The sequence below is a fragment of the Garra rufa genome, chromosome 23 (genome assembly GCF_049309525.1).
Source record: "Garra rufa chromosome 23, GarRuf1.0, whole genome shotgun sequence".
Classification (NCBI taxonomy): Eukaryota; Metazoa; Chordata; class Actinopteri; order Cypriniformes; family Cyprinidae; genus Garra; species Garra rufa.
This window is the reverse complement of record NC_133383.1, coordinates 7,354,723-7,367,465: the sequence shown is the minus strand read 5'-3', so window position 1 is coordinate 7,367,465 and position 12,743 is coordinate 7,354,723. Positions and strand designations below refer to the sequence as shown.

Below are 12,743 nucleotides of genomic sequence, written 5' to 3'. Positions count from 1 at the left end.
CTGTGCTATATATATCATGACCCTCTGCCTTCCAGACAAATCCTTTACATTGTCGCCTTCATAGTCCAGTAATATGCAACAACAGGTGCAAACCCTTCATATCGTATCTTCAACAACCAGCGGTAACAGCAGACAGATCGTTGCCAAGGGGATCAGCTGGTCAAGTTTTCCTAAACAAACCCACTGGGTCCTGGAGCAAATGCCGATTGGGTAAGTTGTGTATCTCTTACAGCCAGCCAACTTACTTGAGTAGTAAAATGTAGCTAAACACCAAGACAGTATTAAAGGGCACCTATTATGCCTCTATTTGCAAGATGTAATATTGGTCTTAGATGTCCCCAGAATGTCTCTGTGAAGTTTCAGCCCAAAATACCCCACAGATAATTTATTATAACAATGACAATTTTTAGGGCATGTCTAAAAAAAGAGCTGTTTTGGTGTGTATCACTTTGAACTAGGGATGTAACGGTATTATCAATATCGTGATAAAGCAGTGGTAAAACTGTCTCAATATTATCGTGGTCACATGACGATATGAAACGATAGATATTCCGGGCAAAAGTGTAGTTTTTAAAATATATTTACTACTTTTTCTAACATAAAAGGTCTTTAAATTTGTGTTTTTGGCTGTTATGCTTTGGCACAGTATGTGTCAAACAAACGCAATCCGGTGTTTTTCGCTCCTCAGAACAGCTCACTTCACAGTGAATGCAGTGAAGTCGTTTATTGCATGTGCTGTGAGTTTAGTGCGTGTTTTTGGAACGCAACGGCCACCAGTTATGCTTCATTTTTGCAGCAGATGATTACAGCATTTCACTAGATTTGTAATGAGACGTGTTTTTGTAAGCCTGTTTTCACTGAAGCTGGAGTTTTCTGTCGAAATAAAAGCTCTACTGCTGGTTTTTTTTTGTCGAAATAAAAGATTAAAAGTGAAGTATGAAATGCTGACGGCTAGCGGTTTAAATGGGTAACGTTACTGGAGTCCAAGTTCAAAATATCTCTTTCAAGTGTAGAAAGAAGTACAAACACACTGACAGTGGTGCAATACAGCACAATGTTACAGAGTTTGCGTCATGTGACCAACTCGATAGCGAAGTGAGGATGTATTTGCTTGCACCACCGCACAGACTGCGCAACGCGATAACTTACACACACAAATACAGTTAAAATTTTAGCTAAGAGAAAGCAGTCGAGTGAAATGATTTGCACACACATAAATATATTTAGGTAGATTTTGAGGTGCATTTGAAAAATAAAAGTAATCCACTCCGTTCTCAGTGGCTCAGATGTTCGGAGAAAATGAAGACTTAAGTTCAGTCTTGCATCCAAATACAGAACACTGGCACTGCTTACAAGACATTGTTGACGTTACAGCTGCTTGAGCGTGGAGAAAATGGAGGATAGCGTACAACCAAACACAACTCGCTGAGGGTGGAAACTATGGCACTGCAGAACTGTCAGTCAGCAGCTGTGGGTGGGGCCTAACAATGTGACATCACACTGCATTGAGAATCAAAACGGCATGTCTAATGAGATTTAATAGATATCGAAAAACAAGGAGTATGTGGATTTTCGTCGTTATAGGGTGGTTATGTTCACTCACTGCCAACATACATTTATGTTCAAACACCATGTAAAGTGGATTTTGCATAATAGGTGCCCTTTAATGCTCCACAGTCCATGATAACTGTTCAGATATTATATCGACCCATATACTGTGATACAGCTTTGCATCCTCATGAAGAACCTGTTTTGGTTTGTTTGTACCTCACATTACGACATTCCCCGTAACGTGTATCATTTGCCTTTCTCCTCACAGGATTGGGACTTCAACACTGAAAGTGTTTCCTAAATTCCTTCCTAAGCTAAGTTGTTGCTTGAATAGAAGCTGGATGACTCTGATACAGTCTTGGAGGCGCTTTGTGAAGAACCGTTAGATGTGAGATCTATAGAACATCGATTTGTATTCTCCTGAAGGTCCCCTTCGATTACTGGCATCACTGTGGATACTGTGGTCTCCATTCGGCTGGCACGGTAAATGCTGGCCTGTGTCTGAAGATAGCGAGTTGACTTGAGCTCCAGGCCTTCATATGAGCCTTGAGGGACACAAGGACACCAGGAGAATGCCTGCTGGAATCCAGCTCGAAACCTGCACAGAGTATTGTATGATGAAACCCCTTTGAAATGTTCGCCCCCAAACCAGGGATGTCCAAACTCGGTCCTGGAGGGCCAGTGTCCTGCAGAGTTTAACTCCAACTTGCCTCAACATACCTGCCTGGATGTTTCTAGTATGCCTGGTTGGCATCCAATGCTAAATTCTGCAGGACAGTGGCCCTCCGGCACAAAGTTAGGACACTCCTGCCCCTAAACCAACTCTTACCTGTCATTGAGAAGACAGTAAATGATGGGGTTGTACATGGTGGAGCTCATGGCAAGCCACATAATTCCTAAGTACACCTGCTGGATGTATCGTTCCTCAAACAAGTGAGGAAGGAACTGGTGCAGCAGGAAGTAGACATGGTAGGGCAGCCAGCAGATGGCGAAGGTGCACACAACGACAATCATCATCTTCACCACCTACGGAAGTTAAAGCAGAAGTAGTTGAGGTAAGGTAAAAAACTGGATTAGTTGCTTATAGTGCCTTGCGAAAGTATTCATACCCCTTCGTTTTTCTCATGTTTTATGTTGCAGCCTTATGGGTTTTTTTTCCCACACATCAATCTACACTCCATACACCATAATGATAAAGCAAAAACAGATTTGTGACAACTCTGCAAATTCATTAAAATTAAAAAAACCGACGTAAGTACATTGCATAAGTATTCACACCCTTAACGCGGTACCTAGTTGAAGCACCTTAACAGCCTCAAGTTTTTTTGATATGATGCGACAAGCTTTGAACCTTCTGCCAAGTCTGAGGTTCTGAATGCTCTGGACTAGGTTTTCATTAAGGCTATCTCTATATTTTGCTGTGTTGAGCTTTCCTTTCTACTCTGATGAGTCCCTGCTGCTGAAAAACAGCCCCACAGCATGAGGCTGCTACCACCACACTTTACTGTTGGGATGCTGCTGTGCAGGTGATGAGCAGTGCCTGGTTTCCTCCAAACATGATGCTTGGAATTGAGGTTCATAGACCAGATAATCTGGTTTCTCACAAACTGAGAGTTCATTAGGTGCTTTGCTGCAAATTCTAAGTGAGTTTTTATGTGTCTTCACTGAGGAGAGGATTGAGTTTGGCTACACTGCCATAAAGACCAAATTGGTGGAGTGTTGCAGTGATGTTTGTCCTTCTGTAATTTTCTCCCATCTGCATATATGATCATGGAGCTCAACTAGAGTGACCATTAGCTTCTTGGTCACCAGTGTAACCAAGACCATTCTCCATTAATTGCTCAGTTTTGCCAACTCTAGAAAGAGTCCCACTTGTTCCACACTTCTTCCATTATGGATTATTGAGGCTACATGCTTCTGTGAACCTTCAATGCTGCAGAATTTCTTTTGAACTCTTCCATAGATCTGTGCTTTGACACAGTTCTGTCTTTGAGCCCCTCAGGCAGTTCGTTCTATCTCAGATATGCATTTTCAGCTTTAATCTGCCACAGGTTAACTTCACTCGAAGTGTTGTAACATTTATAAGTGATATGAATGCTTCTGAGTTAAATTTCAAGTGTCCCAGAATAGGGTATAAATTGTTATGCAATGGAATCATTTGAAGTTTTTATTTCTATATTCATTATGGTGTATGTTTTTTTTTTAAGACAAGAGTGGGTATTGTTTTGTTTTTAGGGCAACTTTAATGAAAGGTTTTGATCCACTTCAAATGTTGACTACTGTAGATTGTTGTGGGGGAAAAAAACATAACAAAACCTGAAAAAAAAGAGGTATGAATACGTTCGCAAGGCACTGTACCTAGTGATCTAAAAGTAAACCATAGTCGTATTCCTACATGGTCTTGTTGAAAAGACCAGCAAAGTTAGTCCATTTAGTGAACTTCACTGTTCAACAACTTCGCCAGGTAAATGTGGCTAGGTTACTATCCATCCAAGCTGGTCTTTTCAACAAGGCAACTGATATTTAAGCTTTTATGGGAGTTGCTCTTCAGTTGACAACCTTCCGTTTGGCGGTTAGCTGCTCTCGATAACGGTCCGAAGAGTCTCCAGGAATCTCACCAGCCCAGAGAGTGCATCCCACAACCAGGTAAGCGCAACCCATGATGAGTAAAGGAAGAAAGTAGATAAGCACAACCACACAAACGTAATACCTGTGAGAGAGGAAGAGACAGAAAACGCCAGATAGAGAATTGGAATTGGAGGCAGCCAATGAACGAGAACAAGACAAGAACCCCAAGATGAAAATAGATCCAAAGTTGTTGAGACATATTTTGAGCACAGATTTTTACACAAAAGGATGCCACACACCAACACCTCCAAGTCCCGTGTGTTTTCTCGCATTAGTTGCCACTTAAAAATAACCGCTGGAAAAACTTTCGAATCATGAACTGTGAATGCTCACAGGATTCAAGCACTGTGGCAGTGCCTCTTTTCATTCGGAGCGCTGTACAATTCAACATGCTAATTAGCTTGAGGCTTATCTAGAAAGACACTTGCCTCACCAGAGAGGTATAGAGGGAAAATATATGCAGGCCTTTCACGCTTTACCACGAACGTTCCGAATCCACGTCCCACAAGACAGTCCGAAAAAAACAATGTAAATGCTGCCTTCTCTTTTGTTGGTATGATTGAACATCCTACAGAAATGGCATTTGGAATGAGCCAAATTAGTTGTAGGTCTTAACTGCTTTTCGTTGCAAGCATCCATAACTGAGCGGTAGCGTGAGCGTGAATAATTGTCCAGGTGATTCATTTAAAAAATGCTTCTTTGCTTTTGTGGTGTGAAATAAGAAGGCAATTTTGCTAACATGATGGGTGATTGCTTAAAAACAAAAGCCTGCAGTGCACTTGCCAAACTCCTGCAGATTTCAGTGTCTCTAGATGCAAAAATATGTGAGTGTGAAAGAAAACATTAGCTGCTCCCATTCTCTCTCCTTCCCCCTTTCTGTCCCGTTCTTGTTATCCATCATCACACACTCGAAGATCTACCAGCCATTTAAAAAGGGTCCACTGATCATAGCTACTTATCTCAAATGTCAGTGTTACCAAGATTTAGGGCCAGATTTACTAACAGTGTCTTTTGGCATTAAAATAGTACTGTCAGGATTTACTAAAGATGTGCAGTGAAGAGTTAAGGTCATTGCACACTAAGTCCAAAATTTCCGTATGCATTTTTTTTGTTTTGTTTTCTCACATTCGCCATCCTTTCCTATCAAAATGCTTGTTGTGGAATACAAAAATGAAGAAACTTGAACCTGATCCGAATTTTTTATTATGGACGAAAGTGTGTAAACTTGATTAACATAACGTGAGGTCGTATTTATTTTTTTAACCTGTGAAAATTTCGGATGCAAATTTCGTACTCTGTGTGCAATGGCCTTTTTACATTAATTTTCGAATTTCAACATCACTTGTAATGATTTTAAAAAGCATGTAGTGATGGGTGAAACTAAGCTTGTCGCGATTTGAAGTCCCGATCTATATCAAATGATTTGCGATACACAAAATTCCAATCTAAGTCAAATGATTTGCTATCCGCCCTCCAAATCCTGATCTGAAATTATAGTTTGCGAGTAATTTTTCAGAGCGGGACTTCAGAGTGTGGATCGCAAATAATTCGATTTAGATCAGAAATGGTTTGTAAATCATTTCTCAAATTGAATGATTCAAATCAAATGATTTGCAATATGCTATTTGAAGTTCCAATCTAAATCAAATGATTTGTGATACGCAAAGTTCTGATCTAAGTCAAATGATTCACAATCCGTGCTCTGAGTCCTGATCTGAAATTATGGTTCATGAGTCATTATTCAGATTGGTGGAATGCAAAACATTTGTTTCATCAGAACTTCAGAGTGGGTTGGTGAATCTTTTACTTCCGTTTGGAACTTCGGAGTAGGGGTGTGCGATATGACGATTTTTGATCGTGGACGATTAAAATGTCTCCACGATCTGCTTTTGAATAAATATCGTAGTATCGTGCTACAGTGTGCCTCCGTCCTTATATACTGTACATTCACTCACGGGACACTGCACTTATTCATATTCGCGATCACAAAAGTACATTATTTGAATGTGCTTCAAAGTCTTGCCGGTAAAATAACGTCATTTGGTCCGCGCGCTGTTCTGGCATGCGCTTCATGAGCGCGTAAACCTGAAGCACGTGCGCTAAAAGCCTGTCAAACAGCACCTGATTACTAAACTGAGCTATCTTTGGCGTTTAATTTGCTTATACTGTCAAAAACACGCAAGGATTACATATAAAGACAGTCGGTTGTCTAAAGTGAAAGTAAACAGTTAAGAGAAAAACGGATGCGCGCCTGTATAGATGCGTGCAGCTCTGCGACAGAGCTAAACATGCTGCCGATTGTCATTAAAGGGACAGTACACCCAAAAATGTTGTCACTCACATGTCCTAAATCTCTATTAATTTTTTTCTTGTGCTTAACACAAAAGAAGATATTTTGAAGAATGTGGGTAACAGTAGCTGGTCCCCACTGACTTAAAATAAATAAATAAAATATATGGAAGTAACTGGGGACCCAGCAACTGTTTGGTTACCCACATTATTCAAAATAAGTTTTATGTTCAGCATGTTTTATGCTTAAAAAAATGCGAGAGTGAGTAAATGATGACAGAATTGTCATTTTTGGGTGATGATACACTAATAAAACAAAACACAAAGGAAAATCACTCACTGCTCTTGACTGAAGAACTTCAATACAGTTGCTTTAAATGTTGCTTCTATGTATAATTTATGTATATAATGTATATAGTGTTTTATTTTTATATTTGTTAATTAAATTTCTTGAATGCTACTGATAAATACATGGACTGTACCTGAAAATTAAAGCACTGTTTGTTTTATTTGTATAGTATGTGTATTTGTAACATGTAGCTTATCTTTGTTCTTATTTTTTAAAAACAAAGAAAATAATGACAAAGATTTTTTGTCTTCGCCCACTTTTGCTTAAATATCTGCCATTCTTTTTATTTTATATTTTGTTACCTTGTAAGGTTTTGGTTTTAAAATTGAAACATTTATTTGGCTGTACTACTCAGACAACTTGTAAAAAAGTAAAACCAACATGACAAAGAATCGTGATAAAATCGTGAATCGTGATATTTCTTGAAAAAATCGTGATATGATATTTTTACCATATCGCCCACCCCTACTTCGGAGCATGAATTGATGAATTGATTTTGATCGGAACTTTGGAGTGGGTTCGCAAATCTTTTGCTTAAGATCAGATCTTTGTACCGTGGGGCACGAATCATTTGATTTAGATCGGAACTTCAAAGCGGGTTTGTGAATCTTTTCATCTGAAAGATAATTTGTGAGTCGTCATTGAGATTGGGACTTCAGAGTGTGGATCGCCAATCTTTTGCTTCAGATCAGAACTTTGGAGCAGGTTCGCAAATCTTTTGCTTTAGATTGGAACTTTGAAGCGCGGATCGTGAATCATTTTATTTAGATTGGAACTTTGAAGTGGGGATCGTGAATCATTTGATTTCCATCAGAACTTCTGAGCAGGCTTACAGATCTTTTTATTTAGATTGGACCTTAAGAGCAGTTTCACAAATCTTTTGCTTTAAATTGGAACTTTGGATCATTTGATTTAGAATGGAAGTTCGAATGGGTTTGCAAATATTTTGCTTTAGATCGAACTTCGAACTGGATATGCAAATCTTTTGCTTTAGACTGGAACTTTGAAGCACAGATCGTGAATCATTTGATTTAGACTGGATCTTTGGGGCAGGTTTGTGAATCTTTTGCTTTAGGTTGGAACTTTGGAGCAGGTTTGCAAATATTTTGCTGTAGATCAGAACTTCAAAACGGGTTTGCAAATCTTTTGCTTTAGATCGGGAACTTCAGAGCATGGATCGGGAATAATTTTATTTAGACTAGACTTTTGGAGCGGGTTCGCGAATCATTTGATTTAGAACAAAACTTCGGAGCAGGTTTGCAAATCTTTTGTTTCAGATCGGATCTTTTTAGCGCGGATCGAAAATCATTTGATTTAGATTGGGACTTTAATGTGGGTTTGTGAATCATTTGTTTCAAATAATTTTTTTTCTGATTTTGTTTTTCTTAAACAGTAGAAAACATCAAATCATTAAAGCAGTACGGTTATAAAAACGCAACACAGATAAATTAGTGGTTTTACTATAGTAAAAGTGAAGTAAACTTAAGTAGTAATATTTTGCATGTGCTTCACTTTATTTTTTGCCATTTTTTATAAGTGTATTTTTATTTGAAATTCTCTTTTCTTAGAATTTGAAATAGAAGACATAAGTAAGATTTCTGAAACAAAACAAAACAAAAAAAGAAGTGCTTAAAGTCTTTGAAATTCCTGGAATTTCATTTTACAGTATCTGTATGAGCTGATCTGTATCTGTTTAGTAAATCTGGCCCTTGGTCCCTCAGTGACTATCTGTACCTTTAAAGAAAGTTTGAGTAGACAAAAGCTCAAGAAATTAGTCTTGCAAAGTCAAATTCCTGAGGTCTGACAGGTTATGTCACTTGAAGAAGGTATAAAAGCTCTCTGCATTGGAGTGACATGGAAGCCTGCAGGAAGATTGACTGTATGCGTGGGTGAACGACTAAGCTGTTATGGAAATAACCACATCCCTTCGGCACCTGTCACCTATGCGGCCATTGCAGCAGACTGGCAGGATATTGGAGAATCGGATTTGGTAGCAATTAGAGCGCTGACCATGTGTGAAGATCTATCAAAACTCATTCAGCAGCTGATAAATATGTGAGTAAGATGCAGGATGGGGTGTAGTGCTATTTAGCCACAGTTTCAAATATTCATATCTTAAATCAGACCATGCCACTCAAATGGTACCGGTCCTACTGAATACCGTTGAGGGTGCACCCTATGCTTGTTTTTAATTACATTGTTAGATTTTTCATTGTTATGTTGTTGGTGTTTTTCTTAAATAGGCAGTGACTTGCAGGAAGAGATAGACCACACTGCACAAACTTCAAAGTTTGTTGCCTTCGCTTAAGGTGCCAGAATGGCAGGAAAAGAAGAGGAGGTGAGTATGCATTTTTGGGCAATTTAGAGCTTCGAGAGGGATTTGAATTATCATTGTCTTTTTCATATAATTTTTGAAAGGCCAGAAGTATTCCTTTCAGGTGTTTTGAAGTGCCACTCAGGCTTTGAGATTGACTAGTTCATGTCCAGTTCCCAGCGCATTTTGACATTTTCAAATGTCATGCTTCAGGTAGGCTGTCCAACAAACATGCACTTTAGGTTGTTCAAAACAAAGTTTATCTCTGAGTATTTGCCACGTGTGACACTTTTGATTTTACAGATACATTGTCACTGACTTCGACAGCACGCACTTACGTCTTTTGAAAATCCCACACGCTGTACTCCGGCCAGTTGATGTAGCACACGACACGTCCTGGCAGCTGAGCGGTGCTGGAAAAATAGTACTGGGGGAAAGCCAGGAGCAGCGCCAGGGCCCAGATCACCCCCACCACCAGCTTGGTCTCAGCGGACGACAGGCGCTGCTGGAGTGGGTGGATGATAGCCATGTACCTGCAGGGGGAGTTTAACAAAGGCAATGACCTGCTATTTATGCAAACCCAAAGGAGCATCATCCACTTGAATTGCCCCTAAATTATTTGCCTAGTCCTGCTGATTTGATTTAGGGAGTGAGTGAGACAACTAGCCGAGTTTGTCTTTTTAGTGGGTTGGGTTTTTCCTGCAAGCAATGGTTCTCTCAGAGAAAATACAAAGGATGTGGCTTTGTTCTTTGTTTTGAGTTTTAACAGTGTTTCTTCACAGGTATGAACTGGCTCAATTCCATCCTCTCAAAAACTGGTGGTGCCACAAATGCCAAAACTATGGTACTGAATAGGCATTTACAGGGTACTCCAAAGAGCTTAAGGTAAGACTGCCTCTTACTTAAAATAAAAATACCATAGTACAAAAAACCCCAACATACTATAAATCAGAAATGCCCCAATCTGTACCATGAACATGGTGCAGAGATAAAGGGTTGTACACTAGCAGTCAAAAGTGTTTGAACAAGATTTTTTTTTAAGTCTCTTCTGCTCACCAAGCCTGCATTTATTTGATCCAAAGTACACCAAAATCAGTAAAAATGTGAAATATTTTTACTATTTAAAATAACTGTTTTCTATTTGAATATATTTTAAAATGTAATTTATTCCTGTGAAGCAAAGCTAAATTTTCAGCATCATTACTGCAGTCTTCAGTTTCACATGATCCTTCAGAAATCATTCTAACATGCTGATTTGCTGTTCAAGGAAAGTGTATTATTATTATTATTATTATTATTATTATTATTATTATTATTAATATTTAAAACAGTTGAGTACATTTTGTCAGGATTATATGATAAATAGAAAGATCCAAAGATCAGCATTTATTTATAAATTCTACAAATTAATGTGTTTAGCAAGGATGCTTGATCAAAAGGGTTGATAAAGACATTTATAATGTTATAGAAGATTTCTATTTCAGATAAACGCTGTTCTTCTGAACTTTCTATTCAACAAAGAAACGTGAAAAAAATCTACTTGGCTGTTTTTAACACAATAATAATAATAATAATAATAATAATAAATGTTTTTTTGGAACAGAAAATCTAAATATTAGAATGTTTTCTGAAGGATCATGCGACTGAAGTAATGATGCTAAAAATTCAGCTTTGAAGCCACAGGAATAAATTACATTTTAAAACAATGAAATGTTAAACAGTTATTTTAAATAGTAAAAATATTTCAAAATTGTACTGTTTTTGCTGTACTTTGGATCAAATATTTGCAGGCTTGGGGAGCAGAAAAGACTATTTAAAAAAAAAAAAAAAACATTTAAAAACTTTTGACAGGTAGTGTAAATTTTTTATACTCAGGATTATAAAATATTACTTTGGTTGGTACGGTGTTGGGTAAATTAGTCTAAAAAAAGTTACTAATTGACTACTAATTACATCTTCAGCAGTGTAATTAGATTACTGTACTAATTACTCTCTCTAAAAAGTGTTGCATTACTTGACTAGTTGCTTTCTAAATTCTATATCTACTTAGACAATTTTGAGAAATGCATGGATATGGATGGTCTTTAATTCTTTCTAATAAATATATAAAATTCCAGAAATCATTCTTAAACTTAAAGGTTCAAGGTTATATTTATACATACATTTTACCTTTAGATGTAATTTTTTAATGTTAAATTCGCTACTGTTTTATATAGAAAGGTTATATGGTCTCTACAGTATTACATCAGAGGTGGCTGTAATTAAAGTTCAGTAACGAATAATTTGGTAATGCATTACACCCAACACTGCTGTGGTAAAGTGATCGTAACACAATGGTATTCGATATATACCATGGACATTTATGTACAATGACCTCCATGGTCCTTCAAGGAATACCATAGTACATGTACCAAAAAACACAAACGGCTCACCTGTCTAGTGCTATTGCTGTCATGGAGTAAATACTTGCGAAGACAGCTGCAATTGGAAAGAAGTTGTGAAATCTGCAGTAAATAAGTCCGAAGTACCACTCGTTGTGCACTGCATACACAAAGTTAATAACGGTGTTGAAAGCCGACATAGAAGCCTCTGCGAACGCAAGGTTCACTAGAAAATAGTTGGTCACAGTTCTCATGCGCTTATGCGCTAAAATGATCCAGATGACAGTGATATTTCCAACAACTGACACCAGAACTATACAGCAGTACGCGATGGCCCACAGAACTATCTGCCACACCGGCTGAACGAACTGGTTCGAGAACACGTCCGTGTCATTGACCAATGAACCGTCGGTCCAGTTGCCGCTTGAGTTTTGCGAAGTGATGTAGAGAGGATCCATGATCAATAAAACATAAGAGGAAAAGCATTTCAGCGAAGAAGCGAAAAGTTTTTGTTGTTTCGAGATGAACAGGATTAACAAATTAGCAAATGAAATGTCAGTGGTCTTGTCCCAGAGTCTTCAGAATGCGCTGCAGGGCAGGCTGAAACGCGAGCGCGTACTCGGCGCGTCTCACCAAACGCGCTCCTGCGGCTCGCGTGTCCGCGCACTGTCGAACCAGGGTTGACACCGCGCGCTGCATCTTTCCAGTCACGCGCCAGTGAACACGCACATCCTCCTTACCGGCACTTATCACTGTTTGACTTTCAGACGTGTTTTGAGAACAAAGAGCCGAATAAAAATAGCAGACAATTAGAGTAATTTGAAAACTTAAAAGCATCACATCTATGTAAAGCTAAAAAAAAAAAAACATTCTTACTGCGCATAATTATATATGTCTAATTGTATTGGATAAAATAAATATACATTTTGACGATAGAGTGGGGTGAAATGTATCCCATATGGATTGTAATCTTTAAAATACATATTAAGAAGTGTTTTGTGTTTTCTTTCTCATATTTACAGGTTTGAAACTAAACGTTTTTTTATTTTTCCTGTGTACCTGATGCACTTTCCGTCCAGTCAGTCTTTTGGAAAATCCCTGTTACTCAGAATTTCATTTTGGAGGCAGAGCAACAGCAGTATCAGTAAGTATTTGCAATGAATTCTGTCATGTGTTGTGTTAGTTTGTCTCTCTCTTCCAATTTGAATTAGACTTATTGCGGCACTAAAAC

General features: G+C 38.3%; 1 protein-coding gene across 1 annotated transcript; it reads right to left on the bottom strand.

Annotated features, from left to right (window-relative positions):
- Positions 1 to 1,662: 1,662 nt before the first annotated feature.
- On the bottom strand, positions 1,663 to 11,970 carry tacr1b (tachykinin receptor 1b). Its single transcript, XM_073829821.1, has 5 exons — positions 11,564 to 11,970; positions 9,470 to 9,664; positions 4,111 to 4,261; positions 2,381 to 2,577; positions 1,663 to 2,149 (listed from the first exon to the last, which is right to left on the bottom strand). The coding sequence occupies exons 1-5, from the start codon at positions 11,968 to 11,970 to the stop codon at positions 1,861 to 1,863; spliced, it is 1,239 nt and encodes a 412-aa protein (XP_073685922.1). The 3' UTR covers positions 1,663 to 1,860.
- Positions 11,971 to 12,743: the final 773 nt, after the last annotated feature.